Here is a 27551-nt window from a genome sequence, read left to right as displayed (position 1 = left end):
AACAAACTTTATTGTTTTACGTAGTCATGCGATACCGAAATCTTATTCAACCAAATCATTGTAGCTCTCTTGTTGGACTGATATGATTGGCTCTCACTTATAAAACACATATAAAACGCCTCCAGTTTTTAAGAGAATTCTTCTAAGAAAATCTTTTTTTAAGCAAGAAATGACAGAGGGTACCAGTTCAGCAGTGGTAACTGTATAGTAATGTGGCTGGTAATCTACGGTTTGTTTTTGTTTGTGCTAAGCAAGTTTTTTGTGCTTACTCATCATTATAGGCTTAAGTTCTGTGGGCAGCTCATCTAGCGGCCCGCTATGTTTTGTAGGCCCAGGAGCAAGTTTACTGCTCCATGCTGACACAGATTACCACACATATCAAATTGTTGATGGCAAAATAAACAAATTATATTTAAATGTTGACTTTTCCAACTAGGATCAAATAAATCACTACACTTTTCATCTCAGATCATAAAAATTAATAGTTTTGGCCTTGGGTGAAATTACTAACGAAGCGTGCGCAGTGTGTTAGCAACTGACTGGGCGATTTCTCATCGTAGCATACCCTCTGCGAAGGTTACTCAAAATTCCATTTTATCAAAGTTCCGGCAAACTAAAAGAATCTCAAGACAACTAAATTATAAGAAAAATCACTGAAATATTCGAATTTACGAAAATGTAATTATTGATTTTCCAAGTTGACATTAAATGTCTCGGGACAATGAGTTTTCAAAATGCGCTGATTTCTTACCAGGGGGTCGAGCTTACTTGAAGTAACAGCGAGGTAAACAAGATGGCGGAAAACGTGAAAGTTGCGGTCCGTGTTCGGCCTTTCATATCCTTTTAAATACAGTTACCCGTTTTGTTATTTTGCTGGTAATGTGGAATTGTAAGTAAGGGTTATGTTGGAATTGGGAATTGTTTTGAAGTGTGTTTTATTAATGTGAAAACTGTGTTTGTACAATTTGTAATAAAATTGAGTTCACACGTTCTGCATGTTCTGCATTCAAGAATCAATGTCATTGACATTTACCATTCACATTGTCAATGTCAATGCACACTGTGCATTCCACTGTTGTTAATCAGCAGCCCAATCACAACAAACAGCGATAAATAATAGGTCTATTGTACCAGTAGTAGTAAGTATAGTATTTAGTAATTGTACTCGGCTTGCCATGCAACAGTTAGTTAGGGAGTAAAATTCTGTATCCGGCTATCATTTGACACACTAGACACAGATTGGGTCGCACTAACCAACAACATATATAAGTCAACCGTTAAATGTATGCACAAGAGTCATTAGTTGCGATAATCGTAACCCTCCATCCTCCCGACGGTCAGAGCTCCGGTCTCCGACCGTCGGGAGGATGGAGGGTTACGATTATCGCAACTAAAGAGTCATATGGACCCAAATCACCTTCAAACTGTTGAACAAATTGTATTTTTAACTGTACAAAAAAAAATTTTTTTTACCCCGAACGAACGGAAATATCAATAATCATTGAGCCCAAATTTTCACAGATTTGTTTATTTTATGCATATGTTGGGAAATACTATTGCTTGGTATTACCAAGCGAGAATACTGGTCTAATTTGACAATTACCAATTGTGTCCAGTGCCGGCTTTAACCTCGGTCCAATGATATCCACACCTGACCAGAAGGGTTGACAAACAGCCCACCTTGTTGCCACTTGGCTTAAATTATGGCTGTCTTTTATGAGTTGCAATGATTGAACCCCCCCATCCTCCCGACAGTCTACCTCTGGTCTACGACCGCCGGGAGGATGGAGGGTTACGATCATCGCATCTACTCTTTTTATTGCCTTATTATAGTCGCCAAATAAGAATGTTTGAAGAGAGCCATATCAGCCCAACAAAGTGGGATAACAGAATATATACAGAACAAGCACCTTAATTTTTGACAAAATGTAAAAGTCATTCAAAAGAAACTGGTGGGGGGGGAGGCTATGGTGTTCCTTGACAAAGCTGCTTGCTACATTTTGTACACTCCATTTTAAGTTCCTTTGGGCATGATTGCGTGAGTTCCACTGCACAATGAAATGTGGGCTTGGTTTTTCCTTTTTGAACTTCGCTCTTAAAGAGGCACAGCAACTCTGGTAAAGGGCACTTCTGTGGGGAAAATTTCAAATTGTTTTGAAACTACCTTGCAGAGGCTGCCACCGCAAAAGCACAGGGCACCATGGCAATAGCACTCCGCACTAATGATGTCACTTTTGTTAAAACAGCCGGTTGTCAGACAAATATGCCACACCACCTACGCAATCACTGCGTCATCGACGTGCCAAACTGCACTGGTAGCGTAGTTTGTCGCGAGTAAACATACAATTTAGACGTACGAGTGTGTTGGTGAAATTTGACATTTTTGTCTGAGATTCGGGTACTTGGCTTCTATTCAAGCATTAGTGCGGAATGCTATTGCTGTGGGTGTCATTGGTTATTTTGAGGCCTGCTTATATTTGGTGCATAGCTTCGAAAACCTTGTAGAAAAGGTAATCATTTTGAGACACCCTCGGGTGCGATAAAATAATAATAGTCGATATTTGCATAGCGCTTTGCGGCTTTATACACCCGAAGGGCGTCTCAAAGCGCTCAAACATACAGTATTTCCTGCAAGGTATGTGGGACTATGTTTTTTGAATTATGAGATCTACTCCTCAGATTACATACATGTATGCAGTGGCGCAATATGCCGCCAATCCAGCCAGGAACACCGGGGGGGACCCCTTCTCTTTTTGATAAGTGCACTGGGTTCTTTATGTGCGTTACACAACACACAGGACCAACGGCTTAACGACCCATCCGAAAGATGAAACAATGGTTAAAGTGTCTTGCTTTAAGACATTGGACATTGGTAGTTGTCAAAGACCAGTCTTATAACTCTGTGTATTTCAACATATGCATAAAATAACAAACTTGTGAAAATTTTAGCTCAATCGGTTGTCCAAGTTGCGAGATAATAATGAAAGAAAAAAACACCCTTGTCACACAAAGTCGTGTGCTTTCAGATGCTTGATTTCGAGACCTCAAATTCTAACCTTGAGGTCTCGAAATCAAATTCATGGCAAATTAATACTTCATTCTCAAAAACTATGTTACTTCAGAGGGAGCCGTTTCTCACAATGTTTTGTACTACCAACCTCTCCCCATTAAAGCGTAACCAAGTAAGGTTTTATGCTAATAATTATTTTGAGTAATTACCAATAGTGTCCACTGCCTTTAAAGGAACACGTTGCCTTGGATCGGTCGAGTTGGTCTTTGAAAAGCGTTTTTGTAACCGTTTGTTATTAAATGCATATGGGTAGAAAGATGTTGTAAAAGTAGAATACAATGATCCACACAAACATGCCACGAAATTGCACAGTTTTCCTTTTACCTTGTCGTCTAACACGGTCGGCCATTTGTGGGAGTCAAATGTTTTACTCCCATAAATGGCCGACCCTGTTAGTTCGCACAGTAAAATGAAAACCATGCAATTTCGAGGCAAACTTGTGTGGATCATTGTATTCTACATTTAAAACTTCTTTCCAACCATACGCATTTTATAAAAAACGGTTACACACGCTTTTTATAGACCAACTCGTCCAATCCAAGGCAACGTGTTCCTTTAAGGACACAAGTGTCACGGCTGGGGATTCGAACCTACACTCTCCTGATCAGAAAAACCAAAGTTTGAATTCGGTACTCTTAACCGCTCGGCCACAACACTTCCACCGATAAAGCACTATATACGAACAGGGTAGTATTATAGTTGCACATGTACTACAATTAACAACTTCTCCCAAGAAAAGACCCTTAACTCCACTGCACAATGAGCGTGAGAAGAAGATGGATGCAAACTGCATCATTAAGATGCACGGCAACACAACGGAAATCACAGATCCATCCAACAAGCAGGGCGCTCCAAAGAAGTTTACCTTTGATCAATCTTACTGGTCACATGACGGGTACAAGGAGGGACCTGATGGGTACCTGGAACCATTTAACGGCAAGAGCCCCTATGCAGATCAGGTGGGTGTCTATTTGGTTACAGCTTGATGGTCCGAAGGTTCGATGATCCAACGGTTCGTTAGTCCGAAGGTGCGATGGTCCAAAGGTACGATAGTCCGAAAGGTTCGTTAGTCCGAAGGTTCAATAGTCCGAAGTTTGATAGTCCGAATTGACAATAAGGTCCGATAGTCCGAATTGACAATAAGGTTTGATAGTCCGAATTGACAATAAGGTCCGATAGTCCGAATTGACAGTAAGTGCCGATAGTCCGAATTGACAATAAGGTTCGAGTGCGATTCGGACTATCAGACCTTATCGTCGATTCGGACTACCGAACCTTCGAACCAGTGAACCTTCGGACCAGTAAACCTTCGGATCAATGAACCTTCGGACTAATGAACCTTCGGACTATCGCATCAAATGTTCGGATTAACAAACCCTATATATATTTTCGGACTAATGAACCCCCTGTTATTTGGAAATTTGTGCGTTCGGACTATCGAACCTTTGGACTGTTGAACCTTCGGACTAACAGACCTTCGGACTATCGGGCTGACCACGGTCTATTTCACGCCCCTTTGTCAGGGCTCGACCACTGGGCTTGTAACTCAAAATCTTGAGGCCTACTGGACTAGAAATTATTTTACAAGACCTACAGCTGATTTCACAGAAAGCTAGGATTAATCCTATCTCGAGCTTAAGATGGATTCAATGCATCCTAACGTCTATGGTCACAGAACTTAACTTGTCCAAAGTCCTGAGATTGAGAGTTTGGTGAAATCAACGACAGGTCCCAATTTCAAAGAGCTGCTTAAGCAGAAAATAAGCAGTTAACAATTTTCTGCTTAGCGGAAATGAGCAGGATACCAGTCATAAATTGTTCATGTGACTTTGTAGTTTGGCTGGTCACCTTATTCTTAAGCAGCTCTATGAAAATGGACTCTGACTCTAAATGAGTTTAAGAAACACAATTATTTCAAAACCATGAAAGTAAAAAAAGTCATTAAACCAACAGGGAAACTGATGACTGTGTAAATGTTGATAATTTTTAGATTAACAAAGAAAATTTAGCAGAACAGTAACATTTGTTCCTCCTTTTTGTCCATGGGTCAAATATCATGTATACTTTATGAAAAACTTATTGTAACCTTTGCAGAAACGAGTTTTTAAAGATCTGGGACTGACTGTGCTGGAGAATGCTTGGAAAGGCTACAACTGTTGCATGTTTGCATATGGCCAGACGGGCAGCGGCAAGTCATATTCCGTTGTTGGTTACGGAGCAAATAAAGGTAAATGAAGATCCAGCAGTCTTAAAGGCACTGTACACGTTTGGTAATTGTCAAAGACCAGTGTTTTTACTTGGTGTGTCCCATCATAACCATAAAATAACAAGCCTGTGAAAATTTGGTCTCAATCGATTATCAAAGTTGCGAGAAAATACCTTTGTTGGACAAGTTAATGTGCTTTCAGATAGGATTAAAAGACTTTTAGCTAGAAGTCTTTTATTATTTTAGTGAGAAATTACCTCTTTCTCAAATCTATGCTACTTCAGAGGGAGTCGTCTACCACAATGTTTTATACTATCAACAGCTCTCCAATGCTCGTTACCAAGTCAGTTTTTAAGTTAATATTTGTTTTGAGTAATTACCAAACGTGTACCTTCCCTTTAAGGATGTGGAAACTGGCTGTCAAAAAACAATAATCATCTGATGAATGATTTTTTTTACCCTAGCACTGATGTGTAGTAAGCACTGTACCCAGTGCTTTCCCGAGTTCTGCAGTAAAAAATAAATACATGGGCTTTTCATCCCATCCAAAGAACGAAGCAACAAAAGCGTCTTGCTTTTAAAAGAACACAAGTGTCGAGACCGGGACTCGAATCCATACTTGGCTAATCAGAAACACCAGAGCTTGAGTCCAGGGCGTCGATTTCACAAAGCAGTAAAATCCATCATAAGACAAATTTTCAGTATCACCATGGTGATTTGTATTGTGACATCACGCGTTTACTAAGCAACTATGATTAATTTGCAGTGAAGATCAATCTTAGCTATTTCTACACAGGCAATTGTGCGTGTGTAAGCGTGACCTATCTAGTTATTCTATTTTATATCTATGGTTTACACTCTGCAACTTGTCGGCAACCACTAGACCGATCCATTAGGCTCCGCGCAGGTGTGAGCAAGAATACGTGCGCCTCTCCAATGCCATTCTGCACAACTCTGCTGCGCGCGCCAAGCATACGCGCACCCATGTCAGACCTTAATTTGTCGGACTTTTGGTTGCGGCATGGGTTGTGATTGGTCAATAAGTAATGGGGCGGGGCTTAATGGATCGGTCTATTGCAGGGCAAGCCAAAAGGAATACATTTGTGCAGATGCTTATAATCTTTAAATTTGACTTGCATTTAGTCTTTTTCATTATCCTTTCTCATTTAGCCTTTGAGAAAGACTCTGCTAGGAGCGATATGAAGTTATTAAAACAAAATTGTATTTATACATTAGATCCTTTTGTTTAGTAAGTATATATATTTCAAAAATTAAACTTGTCTCATTTTCTGATCAGGAATTGTACCAGAAACCTGTGAGAAACTCTTCAATGGGATTGATGAAAGCAAGAGGACTGCTGACAAGTCTAAAGAGCAAGAATTTCAAGTAAGGCTAAGGCAGGAAACCCTACTACGCAATCCTTTAAAATATAAATATATGCCAAAGCAATGCACATATTCTATTACAGAAAATACGTGACCTCCGATACCTACAAATGCATTTACAATGCGCAAGTGCAAGCAACTTTACTGAACAAAAACAAAGCACCCCTTCTTGCACTGTACCTCCGCCAGGTGTACACATGAAATACGCCCTTCTTTTTACAGCGCCCATAGTGTCAAGTTGTTTTCTCTCAACTCTCGGAAAAACAACAAAGCGTTACACACAATCGGCTGGGACTATTATTGCAGCTTGTAGGATTGTTATTAACTGCACTACCGCGGAGATAGTTCTTAATATCTCAATGTTTCGACTAGCTTTCTGTAGTCATCGTCAGGAGGCTTGGTCTCCATTAGGGACCATAAATGAGCACCATGTCCGCTGTCTACCCCCCCCCCCTCCCTAAACCCAAAAAATTCCATGATAGTCGGGGCAGAGTAAGTCATCTTTATGAAGTGTTTCTCTTGTTTAAACAATTTTAATTTCAGGTATTTGTGAGCATGTTGGAGATTTACAATGAGCAGGTTCGTGATCTGCTGAACCCAACTTCCTTCAAGGTCAAAGGAGGGTTAAAGGTCAGGGAGCATCCACAGAAAGGATTTTATGGTATGTAGTTTCATCAGATTAATGATGATTGAAATTGAAATAATATGTTTTTCTCAATTTTTTAACAATCAGGAATCTTTTTACGAAATCTTGGCTCGGGCTCCGGCTCCAGCTTGGGCTCTGTCCTCAATTTTGGAGCAGTGTGTACATTTAGTATGGTGTTTTTTTGTCAACATCAAATGGAGCCTGGAACCGAAGACTTAAAGACACTGGACACTATTGGTAATTGTTAAAGACCAGTCTTCTCACTTTGTGTATCTAAACATATGCATCAAATAATAAACCTGTGAATATTTGAGCTCAATCGGTCGTCGAAGTTACGAGATATGAATGAAATAAAAAACACCCTTGCCACACGAAGTTGTGTGCTCTCAGATGCTTGATTTCGAGACCTCCAATTCTAAACGTGAGGTCTCGAAATCAAATTCGTGGAAAATTACATCTTTCTTGAAAACTACGTCACTTCAGAGGGAGGTGTTTCTCACAATGTTTTATACCATCAACCTCTCCCCATTACTTGCCACCAAGTAAGGTTTTATGCTAATAATTATTTTGAGTAATTGCCAATAGTGTCCACTGCCTTTAACCTAAGCCGAGGTTTTAAGAATGCCCCAAGATATGTGATACATAGCATGTCATGGCAGAGCAGTCCAGTGCATTGGACTTCAATAGCCGAGTCCCTTGGGTGTTGGGGTTCAAACCCTGGTTATGACACTTGAGTTCTTGTACAATACACTTTGCTCTTGTTGCTTACCATCACCCTCGAGTAAACGGGTACCTGAGAGGGTAGGGATTGTTGATACCAATGTTCACCCATTTCGTTGCAGGTGCTGCATACTCCTAAGGAGTTGAGAATGGTTCCTGGAGAATGCCAAAGAGCATGTTTGACAAGGCATTGCCTAGTTGGTATCTGTACTTCATCGCATGCTAAATACATTGTAAGTCTGTGACCTTTTACTTTGGCCTCTCTATTTGAATGGGAGTAGGTCAAAGGCTAGAATCCAACGTTCTTGACAATTGCAAGAGTGCAGTACCTTTCAGTAACACGCTGTGTAATACATGGTGGCCCAGATGGTGGTGAGTGTCTGTACTTCATCGCATGCTAAACACATTGTGACCTTTCCCTTTTTTGTGTGATAAAACAGTTGAGTCCCAGAGCATCTTCCCAGTGAAGAGTTACGACGACATCAACGGAAGAATCAACGAAGGAACTCGCAACAGGACCATCGCATCCACCAACATGAATGCAACAAGCAGGTAAAAGTTTAGATTATTTTTTTAAAACCTGGATCCAATTTCATTGCTCTGCTTACCAAAAGCAAAGAATCGGCGCTTGCGGAAGCAGGGAATTCTGTGCTTACGCCAAACGTATTTCACGGGTTGTCAGGGATTTTGGGCTTGTGCACGTGTGACTCCATATTACTAGGCATTCTATGCTTACACAGCTAGCGCTTAACGTGCCAGTGCTCCACCAACTGAGCTATCTAGTCCTATGTTGGTGGTCTCCTTATTTTGTCAATACATTTGTTTGGGGGGTGCCTGTCAGAAGCCATACAACCGTTTGCTGCCTTGTAGTCAGAGATCCCACCTAAGTTTATGATAAAACCAGGGACGGGGCATTCAGGGATTCACCTGATATACCTGATTTTTGTTTTACCTGAAAATTCACTGGTAATCACCCTTAAAATTAATGACTATAACAACTTTTGGTTGTAAGCCGACAGCAGCTTTTGATAGTAAAAAGCATTTTTAGAAACGCTCACTTCAAAGTAACGTGGTTATTTAAAAAGATATCAGCTTTTGTGCCTCAAAGCTTTAATCTGAGAAGCGATACTGTGAGTAACATTTCGCAGATAGCTTATTCTTGTTATGGGTTATTCATCCTGCGTGGATATATTCGCTCCAGGCTTCTTGGCAATATCTCAAAAACACGACAACCTTTTGAAAAGAAATTCTCACATCTTAGTTTTATTGTGTATATCTGCGTATATACAGGTTTAAAACAATTGAATGGCTCAAACTACCAAATGTATACTTTTCCTTTAAATAGCCATTAGATTGTGTAAATAAAATGTTGACATCAATTTTTGTTTGTTCTTCTTTTTTTCACAGTCGAGCACATACCATCGTATCAATAAAGTTTGTACAGAAAGGAAAGAACGACACCGGCCAGAACATGACCAAGACCTCTATTATCAACCTGGTTGATCTTGCCGGCAGGTGAGATTCTTGCTGGGCCTTAAATATCTTTTCACTCTGACAGGCATGTTTGCTTCAAGGGCAAGGGCACCAAGGCGTTTTCTCCTTGGTAAAGAGCACCCTATGAAAACACCTAAGGGAAGCCATGTTTGATGTTGAATTGACAGCACGTCCAGTTTTTTTGGTAACCCCTGGAGTTATAGATTTCAAGGAGCTTCTGGATCTGGATAAATATTCTCAACACTCTAGTTAGAGACAAACGAGGAGAGAAGATGATGAAGAAATTTCAGTTTTAGATGTGGGAGGATTACCCCAGAGAATTATTTCGGGGAAAACCAACACAGTCAGGTAGGGACTGAAAAACCCAATCCACATAGTGCCCCCGGTGGGATTTGAACTGGGGTCCCAGTGGAAGGCTGAGCAAGCCATCACTACACCAACCTGAGCTTCTGGGAACAGTATCATCAGTGCTAAAGAAATGATCCCTGGCTACACGGCAGTTTGCAGATGAATGGCTTCTGACAGGCGCCCCCCGAACAAAGATATTGACTAAATAGGGAGACTACCAACATAGGGCTAGATAGCTCAGTTGGTAGAGCGCCGGCACGTTAAACCGGAGGTCGTTGGTTAAAATCCCGCTCTAGTCAATTTTTCTTTGTTCATCCCAAAATCATTTTAAAAATGTACCCAGTCAGTTTCCCTTGTGGTTTAATATTTGATATCAGTGCTAAAGAAAGATATCAAAGAGCGTACATTCTTCTCATTGGAAGAAAACTATGTCAGACGGGCAGACCTCTAACAATCAGAATTCAGTCAAACTGACTGAAATTTCTCACCCCTTCAAACCTATCATCAGGGCCCAATTTCATGGCTCTGCTTACCGTAAGCTCATAATAGGAGCTTACGGAAGCATGGAATTCTGTGCTTACGGCAAGCGTATTTCACGGGTTAGCGGTGAATTGTGGATTCTGCGCGTGCGTACTCCACGTTTCTAGGCATTCTACGCTTACAAGGCTAGCGCAAAAAATTTGGCGCTTGCACGTAACAGGGAATCGTCATTGTTAGCGCAGAATTCGGCGGTAAATAGAGCCATGAAATTGGGCCCAGGTTTGAAGCAAGGTGTGGAGAAAAAGGAAGAAACTATGAATACATAGTAAACATGGGGTACAACCATGTGTACATCTTTTTTGTGTGAGTGTTGGCTCTGAAAAGAGCCGGTTTGGTCTTGGTCTTGACATTTCAAACAGTATACTCTGCTCGTCTTCAGGAATATGAAGCAAGCAGAGTATACTGTTCGAAACGTCAAGACCAACCTGCCTCTTTTCAAAGCCAACACTCCCGCAAAAGAGATTTACACATGGTTGTACCCGCAAGTTTACTGCTTATTTATAATTTCTTCCTAAACAATAAGCACTGCGAAATACTTGTAGAAAAAGAAAACGTTGGAAACGTTATTTGATTTATAAGAATGTTTAACTTGTTATAACAGTGAGCGAGTGGACAGTACTGGAGCGACGGGGGATCGTCTAAAGGAGGGAGCTGCCATCAATCAGTCTTTATCCTCCCTTGGTAACGTCATCAAGGCACTGGCAGACCAAGGGCTTGGAAAAAAAGGCATCAGAGGTTAGGGCATATGATAATAATAATAACTCTACTCCACGGTAGTAGAATATAAAGCATGACAAGTTCTCAAAAGATCATAATCTACCTGGCAAGTAGATGCACACCTGGTGTTATCGCAACTATTTTTTATATAGGGAAATTTACAATAACCGTATCAGTGCGCTTTACATTAGTACGCTGGTCATTGGGCCAATAACATTCCTGTAATCTTTCTGAGCTCCCTTGGGAGTATACAGTCCTGCCGTCGATTTCACAAAACTCTTCCTAACTTACATGACTTAAGACTAATCTTAGGAGTGGCACCCTCAAACAAAGATATTGACAAAATAGGGCAACATAGGGCTAAGACTAATCTTAGGACTTAGGACGAGTCCCAACCCTGTACTTTAGCATGCAGACCTTAAGACTAATCCTAAGTTAAGACGAGTTACTCGTCTTAACTCGAGATAAGACGAGTCCTAACTCTTTGTGAAATCGAAGGCTGAGCTGCTGTGGCACTACAAAATCTTTTTCAAACACAATAAAGAGTACAACTTTTATTTCAAATATCAAGTAATAAACTAAAAGGGAAACTAATTTTACGAAGTATTAAAGGCACTGGACACTATTGGTAATTGTCAAAGACCAGTCTTCTCACTTGGTTTGGTGTATCTCAACATGCCGGGAGTGCATAAAATAAAAAACCTGTGAAAATTTGAACTCAATTGGTCGTCGAAGTTGTGAGATAACAATGAAAGAAAAAACACTCTTGTCACACGAAGTTGTGTGCTTTCAGATGCTTGATTTCGAGACCTCAAGTTCTAAATCTGAGGTCTCAAAATCAAGTGCGTGGAATATTACTTCTTTGTCAAAAACTACGTTACTTCAGAGGGAGCCGTTTCTCACAATGTTTTATACCAACAACAGCTCTATATTGCTCATTACCAAGTAAGTTTTTATGCCAATAATTATTTTGAGTAATTACCAATAGTGTCCACTGCCTTTAACAGTTGTATGGCTTCTGAGTGGCACCCTCGAACAAAGATATTGACAAAATAGGGCAACATAGGGCTACATGTAGATAGCTCAGTTGGTAGAGTGCCAGCACATTAATAAGTTGAAGTTGCAGGTTCAAGTTCAACCCCAAATTGTTTACAAATATACCCAGTCGCTTTCCCTTGTGGTTTATTACTTGATGTGATCAGTTCTATCAGTTTATTTTTTGTTGTCAGTTTGAGTAGATTGACTCATTAATCCATTCACAAATCCATCCATTGAGACTGAAATTTAGGATCTTTTGTGCAGGGCCTTAGTCTATACTAGAATTCACTGAGTTTGTTTTTCTTTATTGTCTTATAGTACCTTACAGGGACTCAAAACTCACGATGTTACTCAAAAATGCGTTGGGAGGCAACAGCAAAACCATCATGGTGAGTGACTCTTCAATATTGAGCAAGATATAAAGTGATCAAGGGCCGTTCAGAATAGTCAATGTCAAAAATAAAACATTCTTCAAAATTGTTTTGAGACCTTGGCTTCACAACCAGAATAAATGACCCAAAAAGGCCAGAAACAGATACAATTTGTATAGGGTATATGTTTGCACTCTTTGAAAAGAACCACTAGTTCAAGCAAACAATCTCTTGGTATTGACAAGCTTAAAGTAGAACTTGTGGATAATTCAAAACTAATTTTGTTTTTTCCTTCACTGTAGATTGCAGCTCTAAGCCCCGCGGATGTCAACTATGATGAAACCCTCTCTACTCTCAGATATGGTAAGGCGCCATGTCTGTCATACAATACAATACAATACAATAAAACTTTATTGTCCCTGCAAGGGAAATTCCTTTGGCCTTATTGCTCACAAAAAATACAGTCACCAGTAAATGTTCCCAGTCATGTTTTTTTTTTTTTTTTTTTTTTTTCAATTCAATATCTTTGTCTCTAAAGAATGATGAAATGATGAGTTTGAGTCTCACAAATATCTTTTAATCCTGCCGAGTATCAACCATAAAACAGAAGAGATACATCAAATGAAACGGTGAAGAGGATGAAACCGTGTTCTCATTTTGATTCGTGTCTCTTTTCCTTTTGATTCTGGTCTTGTCAATAAAGCCCCCAGTCAAGTAAAGATTCCGAGCTACAAGTCCTGTGGTCTTGTGGGTTTTCCCTCAAAGTTCTGATCATGAGCGGTAAGCCTGGGCGACTAGTGCAACTAGAGTCGAATTCACGACTATTGATTGCTTAGTCGATTCGCGACTACCGCGATTCAACTACTCGGTTAATTGTGGCACCACGACTACTACAAAAATAGTCATGACTTCCTGCTTGGTGAACCAATTGTGTCGCTCACGACTATTCACGACAACATAATTTACTTAAGAAACACAATCAGACATCAGTGACACAATCCTTCAATTTTACTATATTGCGCTTGTGGCAAACAATATGCTGCAATGCCGCTTGGGAATTAAAAATTAGTCACGACTAGTGTCAAGGTTGCAACTATTTGAGGCGCGACTAGTCGTTTATAGTAATTTCACTAGTCGCCCAGGCATACTGAGCAGTGTCAATAATATTTGAATTTCAGCTGACCGTGCCAAAGCCATCAAGACGAAGGCCATCGTGAACGAGAGCCCAACGGATAAATTGATCCGTGAGCTGAAAGAGGAGAATGCTCGCCTCATGAAGGAGCTCCAAGCTAAGGGTGGAGTCGTAGGGGGACAGGAAGCCATCATGCAGGGGGTACCTGAAGAAGGTGAGTGTATGCTTCCGCAAGCAATAAAAGCAATCGATTCTTATGTACATGTAGCATTTTGTTTAGGGCTGTCTCAAAGCGCTTATGAGACGCAAGCATGCTGTGTAATCTAGTTGTTGAGACATCTGGGCCCAATTTCATGGCTCTGCTTACTGCCAAATTCTATGCTTATGATCAAGATTCCCGCTTACGTGCAAGCGCCGAATTTCTGCACTAGCCTTGTAAGCGTAGAATGCCCAGTAACATGGAGAATGCACGCACAGAAGCCCAAATTTGCTGTTAACTCGTGAAATACGCTTGCTAATGCACAGAATTCCCTGCTTCTGTAAGCACCAATTCTGTGCATTACGGTAAGCAGAGCCATGAAATTGGGCCCTGTTCTAGCATGCAGGGATCATGGTTTGAATCCCACTAGAGTAGCCTATAGGGTTTATTTTTCTACAGGACCTGGAGAACATGAAGTACACAGTGCTTATTTACACCTCAGTTTAATTGTATCCCTGATAACATAAGTAAAAGTTAAAGGAAAAGTATTGACCCTTCACGCGCGACGTCACGCGCGACGACTGTGCCACGCTCACCATTAGGGGGGTCAATAGGTTTATGTGTAAACGTTGCATCGCCTAAAATGCGCACTTCACTAAAGAACTCACAGTGACATTGACCACTAAAATGGTGATCTAAATTATTCTGATGACGACGCCAGGTGGAATTGGGTCAATACATTTTGGACTTGTCAGGTTGTTTAAATCCTATATAATTGTAGATGTATACAACAAAAATCTTGGGAAAATCTGAAAAATTCTTACTTAATAAGGCCTGAAAAGTGTACTAAAGCCTACAGCATTTGTATATTTAGGTCAGCCCTTATACACAATAGAATGTTCCTTCTTTATTCCAAGGACCAAATATCATGCCTGGTGCAGTTAGAAAGAACATCAAATCTTAAAGGATTTGGTTACTTTTTGTAACACAAAACACAATGTCCACAGATTTACATTAAACTTACACGGTTTAAAGATAATGATAGTAGAAAGCTTCCCTTAAAACATTAGTTGCTGAGGTGCTGTAGTTTTTGAAAAATGAGTAAAACAATGTCATGAAAATACGTTTTTACATGCTAAAATAATTTTCGTCTCATGATCACTGAGACAAAAATTATTTTCATGACATTGCTTTATTCATTTCTCAAAGACTACAGCACCTCAGCAAGTAATATTTTAAGGGAAGCTTTCTACTATCATTATCTTCAAACTGTGTAAGTTAAATGTAAATCTGTGGACATTGTGTTTTTTGCCATACAAAAAGTACATAGACCCTTTAAAAGAAATTACAAAAATTATTAAAACACAAACGGAGCAAGAGAAACTGAAAACAGATATTTTACTCGTCAAAAAACTCCTGACAACAAAAAACCCCTGTTGTCTTCTTGTTTTTTTTGAGCAGAGGTGGAAGGTTTGAAGAAGGTGCTTGAGGAGCAACTACAGAGGAACCAGCAGGAGATGGACTCCATGAAGCAGTCCTGGGAGCAACGCCTTAAGGAAGTACAGTCAGCCCAAGAGGTGAGACAGGGAACAAAAATAGTCTCAAACGGCAGTCATTTTGTCGTTTTCAATACAGAAATTTATGAGATTCAAACTGAGGCTTGGTTGCAAAGTAGACTAGTTCCTTTTTAAATCGTAATGTTCGAGGTCATTACCAAAGTAGATTGTATCTCCACTATGCAAAGTTTGAAATTCTACTCACGTACATGGGGTTTCCCCAAGCCCTTACCATATACACAATCTAAAGGTGGAGACCATAGAGTTATATATAAGAACTAGAGGGCGCACTGGCCTATATACGAACCCCAGAATGCGCGCAGGCGGCCATTTTCTAAGTTGACAAAACAGGCATCGCACAGCGTGTGTTTGTGCGCCCATTTTGTAAGTTGACAAAACAGCATCACGTAGCATTAAATAAACACAAACTCCAACGTGTGTTTTCATATTCAATGCGCGTACAGAATGGCGCGCGCATGTCTCCTCGTTCCCGTCGCGTTTGTGCAAGAAGCATCACCAGTGCGCCCTCTAGTTCTTATATATAACTCTATGGTGGAAACACACTCCACCAAGTTTCACATCCTAGCGAAGGTGAAATATTTTTTGCAAATTTTTATTTTATTTCAAGCAGGGTTTTGAAAAACATCTTTCAATTTAAAGGAAAGTTACAGAATTTGTAAGAAACAAAAATCGTGAAGATCACAGATTTACATAAAACTTACATGGTCTAATGATGATGATAGTAGAAAACATCCCGTGAAATATTTCTGTCTGAAATGTCATATTTGATGAGAAATAAATAATCTTACTTTGCGTTTGGAGTTTATTGCTCAGTGAGCGGTTTTTTTTTTCAGTTTTTTTTTTTGCATCGATGCAATGCAAAATTGGTAGTAGGTTTTTCACTATTCTCCCGTGACCCAGATGGTCGATCGATCTCAAACTTTTACAGCTTTGTCAGTTTATGTATATGGTGGATTACATAAAGTGCCTACACTGCCAGCAACTGTTTTGTTAGCAAAAACCAAATCTGTAATGTTCCTTTAAATATTGCGGATATTTATTGTGCGCAATGACCTACATACTGCGCATTACAAGGAATAGTTTGGGTTTTTTTTAAGTCCACTTTGAATAAGTCTTAATAATTTTGTTCCCTCGGTCAGGAAAAATTAGCGAAAGAAATCCAGAAGAGAGAGGAGATGAAAGTCACGCCGCATTTCTGGAATCTGAACGAGGATCCAGCGTTAACCGGAATGGTGGTGCACTTCACAAAGTCTGGTAAGAGAAACATTTCTCCCGTACAGATATTCAACGTAAAATATTACTGTTTATTTACATGGTTTTGATAAGGAAATTAAAGAGTAAGTCTTAAACTACAGTTTTGAACTTGTGCGAGCCAAATAGGCGCCCGCCAACTAAAATTGGGCTGTGAAATTTGAGTGTTCGGCACAATCATCTGATAGCATCCTGTTTTTACTTGATTTTCTTGGCCAACCTGACCGCTCAACTAAACTGCTCACAAAAAGTAAGGAAACTTTTTTCAATCCAGTATATTTGTTATTATTTAATACTCTCTTTGTATATGGTATATATAAATGCAAAGCTGAATTGTTCCTCTTTAAAATGATATCACATTTGCAATGATTACATGTTGCTGAACTTGGATACCAATGAGGCAAAGTCACAAATCAAATGTGCCAAAATGACCGTTGTCTGTGAATGGTCAATAGGTAATGCAAATTAATCGAACCGATCAAGCTTTTCAGAACCATTAATGGTTTACACAATGATTTGCACAAGTGAGCTCATCAGAAACAAAAATTTACCCTCATCTCATGGGTATTTGCAAGACGATATTCTACAGCCGAATGCAGTCCCATACTTGCCGACTTTGGACCAAATGCCATCTTTCAAGATGACAACGCTCGCCCCAATCGAGCCCGACTGGTGACTGACTACCTGAAAAATGTTGGGGTGGACCGGATGGATTGGCCTGCTAACAGTCCAGACCTGAATCCCATGGAACATCTGTGGGACCAGCTTGGTTTCGCTGTCCGTGCCAGAACCACCAACACATCAACTGTGGCTGACCTTACCAGGTTCCTTAATAAAGAATGGAACGCCATCCCTCATCATCAGCGCATCACAAGACTTGTGTGCAGCATGAGACGAAGGTGCCAGGCTGTCATCAACGCCTTCGGATCGTCCACTCGTTACTGAACTTTTTGTATCAATAAAGTGTATTAAGATCAGTATTAGTTGTCTTGCTCTATACCAAACCTCTTGTCTCAATAAAGTGGATTAAGATCAGTAAGTTGTCTTGCTTGTTTGAATTACAGTGTCAATTTGATTGTTCATACAGTAACACAATAGTATTGCTAATTTTGGGACATTTGATTTGTGACTTTGTCTCATTCTCATTAACGTGGTCAAGTCCAGCAACATGTAATCATTGCAATTGTGGTATCATTTTAAAGAGGAACAGTTCAGCTTTGCAATGATATATTCCACATACAAAAAGAGTATTAAATAATAACAACTTCACTGGATTGAAAAAAATTTCCTTACTTTTTCTGAGCAGTTTACAAAGTATACAGTCAATCTTATTCCCTTGACCTGCGTCATTTTTACTGTTGTTATCTGTTTATTTGGTTGTCAGGGGTGACCAAGGTTGGAAATCAGAAGGCAACACCTCCGCCTGAGATCATGCTGACTGGCCTCAGGTAAACATTAACGAGCTACTGTTTTTTTTCTTCAGGAAAACTGATAATGAGAAAGCAGATGCCATCTCATCATGTCCAATGATTCAGAATATCAGACAATCTGACTGAATTCAAACTATTAATTTTGGTTTTACCATTACATCAATGTGTGTTTAGCACTGTATACTCAGTACTTTCCCAAGTCGCATGAAAACAAAATCACAATCGTATTACTCGGGTGGGATCGAACCCATGACCTTTGCAATTCTAGAATTTACGAGACTCTCATGAAAACATTGCTCTGTGATTTTCCACAAAAACTTGACAACTAATGAAGCTGAAACTTCTACAGGTAAACTACATTACACGCATCTTCATTCACAGTGAGTAGGGATTCATGTCATGGCCAAAACCGTGATCTACAAGAGACGTCAAAACCATTTAATTAGCCAGTCCCCCTTTATATTATTTTTATCCAGTGTACAGAAGGATCATGCGACTATAACCAATAAGAAGAGTGTTTGCGTACTGAAGCCATCTGAGGGCGCTAAGGTCCTCCTGAATGGCAAGGACCTTGTAGGATCGCAAGAGCTCCACCATAATGACAGGTAAGCCGGGTTCAAATAATATCACGCTGGTATCATCAGTATATAACACAGCTTTCTTTCCATTGACCGCTTTCCAGGTGTATCATCATCTTGTTCTTTTTCATATATACATCATATTTTCATTTTATATTAATTTAGGATTTTACCCATAAACTCATAATCATGTGACATAGCAACTGTCTTGATATAAAGTCTGAGGAGTTCAAATTTAAGTGGTAACTTGTGATCAAACATGTCATTGTACCAGACAATAGCGAGGGTTAGCTGCACGTTACGTGAGCAAACACGTGAACGTGAACGACAGAAAATGGTGTTGTTTCTAGGTGATGTTACCTCTTAGAGCTTATTTAATGCTCACGTATGACGTCTGCACGTATGTGCCTGTCATGAAAAATGGTAAGTTCAAATTTGCTTAAAACGTGAGATTTTAACAACACAATTCTGTTGACGTTCACATTCACGTATTTGCTCGCATAACATACTGCTAAACCTCCATAATATTCTATTATGCAAATGTCTTATTGGGCGCCCCCTTCCTTTTATTTCAGAGTGATGTTTGGATCAAGTCATCTCTACGTCTTCCATCATCCTCAAGACCTCGCTAAGAATCAGAAAGCCGGCATGAAGGAGGAGAGAGTGACCTATGACACGGCGCAGGAAGAGATTGCCCAAAACGCCGGCTTCGATATGATGAAGGGCCCCGATAAGTCTAAAGGTTTGTGGTCGAATTGTTGTTTGTCTGGAGAAAAAAATTGTTATGCAAGTCGCCAGACACAATGCCTGAAGGCCACTTCAAGGTGTGGGCTACAAACCAACTATTTTTCCAGGGGCCGTTGCCACCTACTCCTAGGGCTGAAACAGGGTTACCCCCTTTACAGTCCATACGGATGCAAGCTTGGGTACCATCAGTCCGAAACCTGGCTGGTAGAGCAGAAAGCACAACCTCCCCAACTTTACACAACCAAGGTTAAATGTCTTGCGTAAGGACACAAGGGTCACAACTGGGACTCAAACCCTAATCAGAAACACTAGAGCCTGAATTTGATGCTTTAACCGCTAGGCAACGACACGCCATGTATAATGGCGATGGATCCATATCCCAGGGGTGGATTTCACAAAGGTAGTCCTAACTTAGGACTAGTCCTAGGCAATGCTAAGAGATAGGACCAGTCCTAAGTTAGGATGAGTTACTGGTCCTAACTTAGGACTGGTCCTATCTCTTAACATTGCATAGGACTAGTCCTAAGTTAGGACTACCTTTGTGAAATCCACCCCAGGCCTCAAAATAAACCACAGCACCCACAGCAAAAGACCGATCCAGTAGGCTCCGCCCACGACGCACGTGTGAGCAAGAACACGTGGAGCTCTCCAATGCCTTTCTGCACAACTCTGCCGTGCGCGCCAAGATACGCGCACGCATGTCGGACCTTACTTGTCGGACCTTCGTTGCGTTGTGATTGGTCAATACGCAATGGGGCGGAGCTTAGTGGATCGGTCTATTGCTGTGGTGACCTGTGCTTTTGCTGTGTGGTTTGTTCTGCAAGGTTCCAATAGAAATTGACATAGACATTTCCCTAATAGAAGTACCCCTTACTAAATTAGGCCAAGATCCCCAAGGTTGTGTGTAAGAACATGTGCTGAATGAAATGTTGGTGTTTTTGTTTCGTCAACAGATGATTTATTGCTCCAAGAAGACCTGGTTCAGCTGATGCCGATGGTCAACGAGGCCAATGCAATGAGTGAAGAGCTCAAGAAGGGAGTCCGATTTGAAATCGTTCTCATTTCACCACAGTCCAGGGGGCTGAAACACGGCAGGACACAGGTAATAACAATGGGGTTTTATAATTCAATTCCATTCAATTCAATAGAACATTTATATCCACAGTTGCACATGGAGACATCAACCTAAAAGCCGAGGCTTATGATGGATGAGCCCGTTACAACAACACATAACAAAACGGGATAAACAGCACTAAATTGAAGAATTAATAATTGATACGGTAGATACAAAAACACTCATCCTTTTAGTCTGGCACTTTACACCTGTTATCTTCATGTAATTCCTTTTATAAACATCATAAACAAACCAGTAGTGCTGCTGAATGCCTCAGGCCAATTAACTGCTCATCCATTAAGTTTTAACGCAGTGGACACTATTGGTAATTTCTCAAAATAATTATTAGCATAAAACCTTTCTTGGTGACAAGTAATGGGGAGAGGTTGATGGTATAAACATTGTGAGAAACGGCTCCCTCTGAACTGTCATAGTTTTCGAGAAAGAAGTAATTTCCCATGAATTTGATTTCGAGACCTCAGATTTAGAACTTGATGAGGTCTCGAAATCAACCATCTAAACACACACAACTTCGTGTGACAAGGGTGTTTTTTTCTTTCATTATTATCTCACAAGTTCGATGACCGATGGAGCTCAAATTTTCACAGGTTTGTTATTTTATGCATATGTTGAGATACAACAACTGTGAAGACTAGTCTTTGAAAACTACCAATAGTGTCCACTGCCTTTATTTCCATGTCAACACATTCACTCACTGAAAGGATGTATACATGTACTTTCCACGTTTTTGTGGCTAAACTTGATGAAACTTTTAATACAATTTTCCTGTAATGTGAAGTTGGGGAACAAGACAAAGAGGTTTTAAGCTGAAATGTTTATTTCTTGCAGCTGGCGGTACTGATGCGATGCAATAACAACGACAACGAGTTTCTATGGGACAGGAATAAGTTTCTGAACCGCAAATATCTGATGCAGGAAATGTACCAGAACTTTGTGGACGGCGACAAAGACTGGGACCTAGAGCAGGTAGGAAAACTCTTGACACTCCTGCCGTCGATTTCACCAAACTCTTCCTAACTTAGGATTATAATCTTAGGACTAAGGACAAGATAAAATCTGTATCCAAATGCATAGGACCTATTGATCCTAGCGTTTCGTGAACTCGGCTTCTGGGGTGATAGGTCTTTTTCCTCAGCTGTCCCACATCTGGAACTATCTACCACTTAATCTTAGATCTTGTCTTTGTACCACAACATTCAAATCTCTTCTCAACAAGTTGTCTTATGTCACAGGTTTTTAAAGACTAATTTAGTTGTGTCTGTTTTTCTTTTTTTGTTTATTGCGCCTTGAACAGCCAGCAGGGTGGATATGTGCACTACTACAAGTCGTTATTATTGTTACTACAATTATTATTGTTATTATTATTATTCCAACATAGACAGTAATAAAGGAACGAGTGGTTACACGGCCTTAAACGGCTTGAGGGCTTTTTGTGTTTACGCCTGGGCCAATTTCATAGAGCTGCTTAAGCACAAAATTTGCTTAAGCACAAAAATAGCTTGCTTATTTTAGACATGTTATACTGGTCAAAATTCCATGCCATATACATTGCTTGTGACTGGTATTTAGCTGCTGTTTGCTTAGCATAACAATTTAATTAAGTCTTGGCGGGTAATCTGATTTTACTGAGCAAGGGTTTTCTTAGCTTAAGCAAATTTTGTGTTTTAGCAGCTCCATAAAATTGGGCCCTGGTCGACAAAAGTCGCCAATGGTAAAGTAAAGAAGAGAGGGTGTGAGTACAGTTAACTAAAGTTGCCCGATGGTAAGGAAAGAGTTTACAGAATATAACTGTTGCCATTATATTCATTAAACTCCATCCCTCTGATCATTCCCATCCTCTTCGTTCCAAAAACTCAAGGATATAGATCCGTTCTGGGAGCCTCCAGACTCTGAAGTCATGATCGGCTGCGTCCATGTCTACCTCCAGAGCCTCGGCTACCTCATAGAGATCGAGGAACTCCTTGGAATCACAGACTTCAGAGGGACGGAGCAGGGCCTGCTTAAGGTAGAAATCAACCCTTGCCACAAAGACGGCTCAGCGCTGGATGATGACGACTTTGTCGATGACGCTAAAGAATCGGTAAGTTGAATCTGTGTATGAAGTTTCACAACTAATTGCAGCAGCCGAGTGGTTTAGAGCATCGAATTCAAGTTCTGGTGGTTTAGTCATCGTAGGTGGATTTGAATCCCGGTCGTTACACTTGTGTTCTTGAGCAAGATGCTTTACTATAATCTCTTCTCTTTACCCAGGGGTGTAAATGGGTACCTGCGAGGGTAGAGGTTGATATTGTGTTGAAAAAAGACTTTTGATGAGCGCACGGCAGCTCGGGCTGTATTCTCCCCAGGGAGCTGAGAAAGTTTAAAGGAATGTTAATGACCCCGATTGTACAGTGTAGCGTTTCCCGCTGTGTTCTAATGTTTAAGGCAAAACAAATGTATAACAGTGTCAGCTTTCGGTTTTATTTCTGTTTTAGCTTGGACGGCAAGTTTCCTTCAACATTGCACTACACCATGCAAGAGGCCTACCATCAAGATTTCAAAAGGTACATACGCAAGATTTTGGAATATTTTGTTTTTTAGTTCTGCAATATTACATGCGCCTCGAGGTGTTTTCTCTAGGTCTGACATCTGTTCATTATATCTGAGGTCGTTAATGTGTGGATGTTTGTATGTGGCGTGTCATGGCCGAGCGGTTAAGAGCACCGGATTCAAGCTCTTGTGTTTGATCAGCAGAGTGTGGGTTCAAATCCCGGTCATGACACTTGCTCCGTAAAATTGGGGAGGTAGTGCTTTCTGCTTTTTGGCCAGGCTTCGGACTGATGATACCCAAGCCTACATCCATATAGACTGCAAAAGGGGGTAACCCTGTTTCAGCCCCAGGAGTAAGTAGTAACGACCTCTGGACAAAAAAAATTGTAGCCCACACCTTGAAGTGGCCTTCAGGCCTTGTGTGTCTGGCGACTTGCAAAATAAAAAAGGTCCACTTAGTGTTTCAAGTCCCTATACATTATTTGGACTTCTTTTGTTCCCAGGTCCATGCTTCGTATAAAGAGTTAAAACACACACAAAAAATTAACAAAGCCGAGGAGAACAAAGATTCTGCTGTATGTGCAGGATTTATTGTCTCTTTCAAGAAACTACAACATTTATGCGAATTATTATATTCTACTTTTAAAACATCTTGCCAGCAATGTTCATATCTTAATATTTGTTATTTTTGCATCAGGGGTTGAGAATATAATTTGTTTTTACCCTTATATCATTGTGTATTAAAGGCAATAGATACTATTGGTATTTACTCAAAATAATTGTTAGCATAGAAACTGACATGTTAGCGATCAATGGAGAGATGTTGTAGTATACGAAATTGTGAGAAACTGCTCCCTCTGAAGTAACGTTGTTTTTACGAAAGAAGTTATTTCTCACTAAAATATTTGAATTTGATTTTGAGACCTCAGAATTTGATTTTGAGGTCTCGAGTCCAAGCATATGAAAGCACACAACTTTGTGTGACAAGGGTGTTTTTTCTTCCCTTATTATCTCAAAACTTCAACGACTAATTGAGTTCAAATTTTCACAGGTGTATTATTTTGTGCATATGTTGAGATATATTAAGTGAGAAGACTGGTCTATGACAATTAGCGAAGGTGTCCTGTGTCTTTAAGCACTGTATACTTGGTGCCTAGTACACATTCGTGTAAGGGTAAAATCAAATTACATTTTCACTTCATAACAAATGCTTTTTATAGCCCAAAATCGCCCAATCCAATAAGGCACGTTGTCTTCGGACTTGGCGCAGAATGCTCGCAGATCCAGAAATCAGTGTGTCATAATGGAGTGTAAATCAATACTGAAAGATCTCGGAGTAATTGACGATGACTAGAGCAAGCTAGTCGAGACCAATTCAAGAACTGACTCCTCGGTAGTGCAGTTATACGATCCTATACAGCTAAAGTAGTAGTCCCGCCAATTTTCTATACCTTCCTCCCGGGTAGTAGTTCAAAAGCAGGACAGTTCTTTTCAGAACTGAGAAGTCTCCCGAGAATCTGATAAATCTACTCCACGGTAGTAGAATAAAGAAAGACAATTCTCTATTGAACAAACTCTACCTGGCAAGTAGATACACACATGGTGTTACCGCAAACAATTTTTTTTTCTCTTTTCTATAGAGTCGCTGCAAGTACCGTTTCTACCTGGACAAGAATACCACAGACACAGCTGAAATTGAGGGCACCTGCAATCCTGAATTTGGGCACAGTAAAATCGTCTCCGTTAACGCTGTCACACAGCAGGTAACTAAGCAAAACAACAACAACAACAATTTTAAATTGCAACTTTAAAGTCTAAAAATGTTTAAAGAACAATACATGATTGTTATCTCTCCCGAGTTCTACTGTTTGCCCACTTTAACAATGCACAGTCAACCCTCCTACTGTCTGACCATTCACTGCGCAAAGTTCAACGGCAACCCTCCTACTGTCTGACCATTCACTGCGCAAAGTTCAACGGCAACCCTCCTACTGTCTGACCATTCACTGCACAAAGTTCAACGGCAACCCTCCTACTGTCTGACCATTCACTGCGCAAAGTTCAACGGCAACCCTCCTACTGTCTGACCATTCACAGCACAGGCACCCCTCCTACTATGACCATTTAAAGAGCGCAGTCAACCCTCCCACTGTCGGACATTCACAGTTTACAGTCAACCCTCTGTCTGACCATTCACATTAAACCTTCCTGCTGCCTGACCATTCACGATGCGTAGTCAACCATTCACCATCTCGCCATTCATAAGGCAAAGTTAAAGTTGCGTTTGTTTGTGGTTTCCATGGCATCATACAGAATTTAATCAAGGTCTTCAACGGAGAGTTAATGGTACATACGATTTGTGGTTTCCATGGCACATCATACAGAATTCAATAAAGTTCTTTGACGGATGATGAAAAGTCTCTCACTGACAATATTCACATGTCTTTTCAGCTGCTTGACTATTTCAGCGACAGTAATTTGGTGATTGAAGTCTGGGGCCGGCAGTCGGACACAAACAAGAAGCAGAGAATCAGCAGAGGGAGGCCTAAAAGTGCAAAAGAGAAAAACATGGTAAGAAGCCGGGGGCGCGTTGTGGTGACCCCTGAATCGAAAAAAAATTGTTTGAGCTTCGGTCTTTGGGTGTTCGGTTGCACCACTGTCGCATATCTGTTCCGACTTAACCATTACTATTGGTGCGCTTTTCCGGTTGTAACTAATAACTGATTCAGTTGAATTGGCCATTGGTTTTAATCACTTGCCAGAAACAAATACAGTTATTGGTTATGACCGCAAAAACGCACACGTAATAACCCCTATGCTTGTTACCCACTTAGTTAAGAAACTAGCTTAGCAGTTTTCAGTGCTAAACAGCTTTGTGAAGCTGGGCTCAGCAATGGGTAAAAAGGCAGAGTCATCTGGTGTTAATCAACCTCTTGTTAGGTGTTGTCTAGATTCTGAATTTGATGTATTCCAAATTCCTCTAAAATTATAGAAGTTAAGTACGTTTTATTTAGATACCGCCGCCTATATGTTCCAGGAGTTAAATATTCATACACGATCGCATGCCTAGTTGAGTTGGATTGAGACACTTTTTTTAAAGTTCATTTCTGTTGAAAAGACCAAAACACTTGTCCTTTCTTTTTCACTTTGTTGGTTCATTGTTTTTCATCGACAGGATTCTGACGAGAAATATCGGATGTCCGTGGAGCTAAACACAGAACGGAAGAGAGTTGCACGACTGGAATCTAAACTAGTATGGAATTTTACTGGAAGCTGACCTGACTGTGACTTTGACCCTCAGTGACCCTTGACCCACAGTGACCCTTGTCCTAGAGACCCTTGACATTCAATATTCCTTGATTCTCAGTCACACTACATCTGCTACAGATCTTGTTATCAATCTGGCTTCAGTGTACAGTTTTACCCTTGACCTTATGTGACCTCGCTGACCTTATATGACCTCCATTGAGTTCATAGAAAATTACACTTTTTAAAAATGTTTTGACATTCTCCCTGAAAATTCTCTCCCCCGTCCGCCCTTCCTTTAATGTTGATGGGAGTTAGAAGACCGCGAAATGAGAGCCAACATTGACACGGGGGCCGTGGTGCAGCTGCCCAACGAGATATGGTCGGGATTGTAGGTGGCAGCAGACTTATCAGGTTAATTTCAAGAAAAAAATGGATTCACCCGATAAGTCTGATGCCCCCTTGTGTCCCCACAAGTCTCTCATTTGAACTATTATTCGAAATTTCACAACTCAAACTATATCCATTCAACGACTTTTAAAATACTGCATTTATTTTTACCTTTCAGCACAAACTGAAAGACCTTGTGGTCCTGGCCCAATCCAGAGGCGAGGATTCCATCGCCATCAGAGACCTAGAGACCGCCCTGTTGGGGCGGGGGACATCGGCACACTTCAAAGCTGCAGCGAGAGTCGTTGGCGTTACCGAAAACTCCAAAGTGGATGGGCAGGTGACGAGCGCTGCTTGTAGTTTACAGTAGAACCATCAATTAGGCCAAGTAAATAAAAATACCAGTTGATCATCTCCTCCCTCACCTTTTTTTGAGCTTTTTTGTTTTTTCTTTCAAAAAGACAAATTGATCTGTGTATTCTTCTTAAAACTTACTAATCTTTTAAGACTTTAAACTTGAGAATTGGTGGCCAGTTTGAAGGAAATATAAAATAAAAGATGAAAAGGCTCTCATCCTCCTCTTTTTGGAAAACCAGGACGATCAACTGTTTTTTTTATATATTATTTGGCCTTGCATCAGAGATTGTAGAATAAGGCGGTATCCGAAATGGCGTATACAGCTACGGCTACAGCTGTTGCTAAGGGTGTTGCTAAGGACGTCCTATACCTCAACGCATGATGACGCGGAAATCTAGCTGTAGCCGTAGCTGTAGCCGCCAATTCGGACACGGCCTAAGCCATT

The 27551-nt window shown here is 40.5% G+C and overlaps 1 protein-coding gene across 1 annotated transcript; it reads left to right on the top strand.

Moving 5' to 3' along the window:
- The first annotated feature begins 790 nt into the window (after window positions 1-790).
- Window positions 791-27493, top strand: LOC117300079 (kinesin-like protein KIF28P). The gene is made up of 24 exons (XM_033783760.1): window positions 791-835; window positions 3829-4029; window positions 5165-5297; window positions 6574-6662; window positions 7205-7322; window positions 8468-8579; window positions 9435-9542; window positions 11011-11144; window positions 12483-12553; window positions 12838-12898; window positions 13714-13881; window positions 15328-15443; window positions 16583-16697; window positions 18079-18142; window positions 18601-18729; window positions 19278-19444; window positions 20403-20551; window positions 21413-21550; window positions 22443-22664; window positions 23059-23127; window positions 24754-24876; window positions 25565-25684; window positions 26289-26366; window positions 26928-27493. The coding sequence occupies exons 1-24, from the start codon at window positions 794-796 to the stop codon at window positions 27117-27119; spliced, it is 2919 nt and encodes a 972-aa protein (XP_033639651.1). The 5' UTR covers window positions 791-793; the 3' UTR covers window positions 27120-27493.
- Window positions 27494-27551: the final 58 nt, after the last annotated feature.

This window comes from Asterias rubens, chromosome 15 (genome assembly GCF_902459465.1).
Source record: "Asterias rubens chromosome 15, eAstRub1.3, whole genome shotgun sequence".
Taxonomy (NCBI): domain Eukaryota; kingdom Metazoa; phylum Echinodermata; class Asteroidea; order Forcipulatida; family Asteriidae; genus Asterias; species Asterias rubens.
This window is presented reverse-complemented; position numbering and strand designations above follow the sequence as displayed.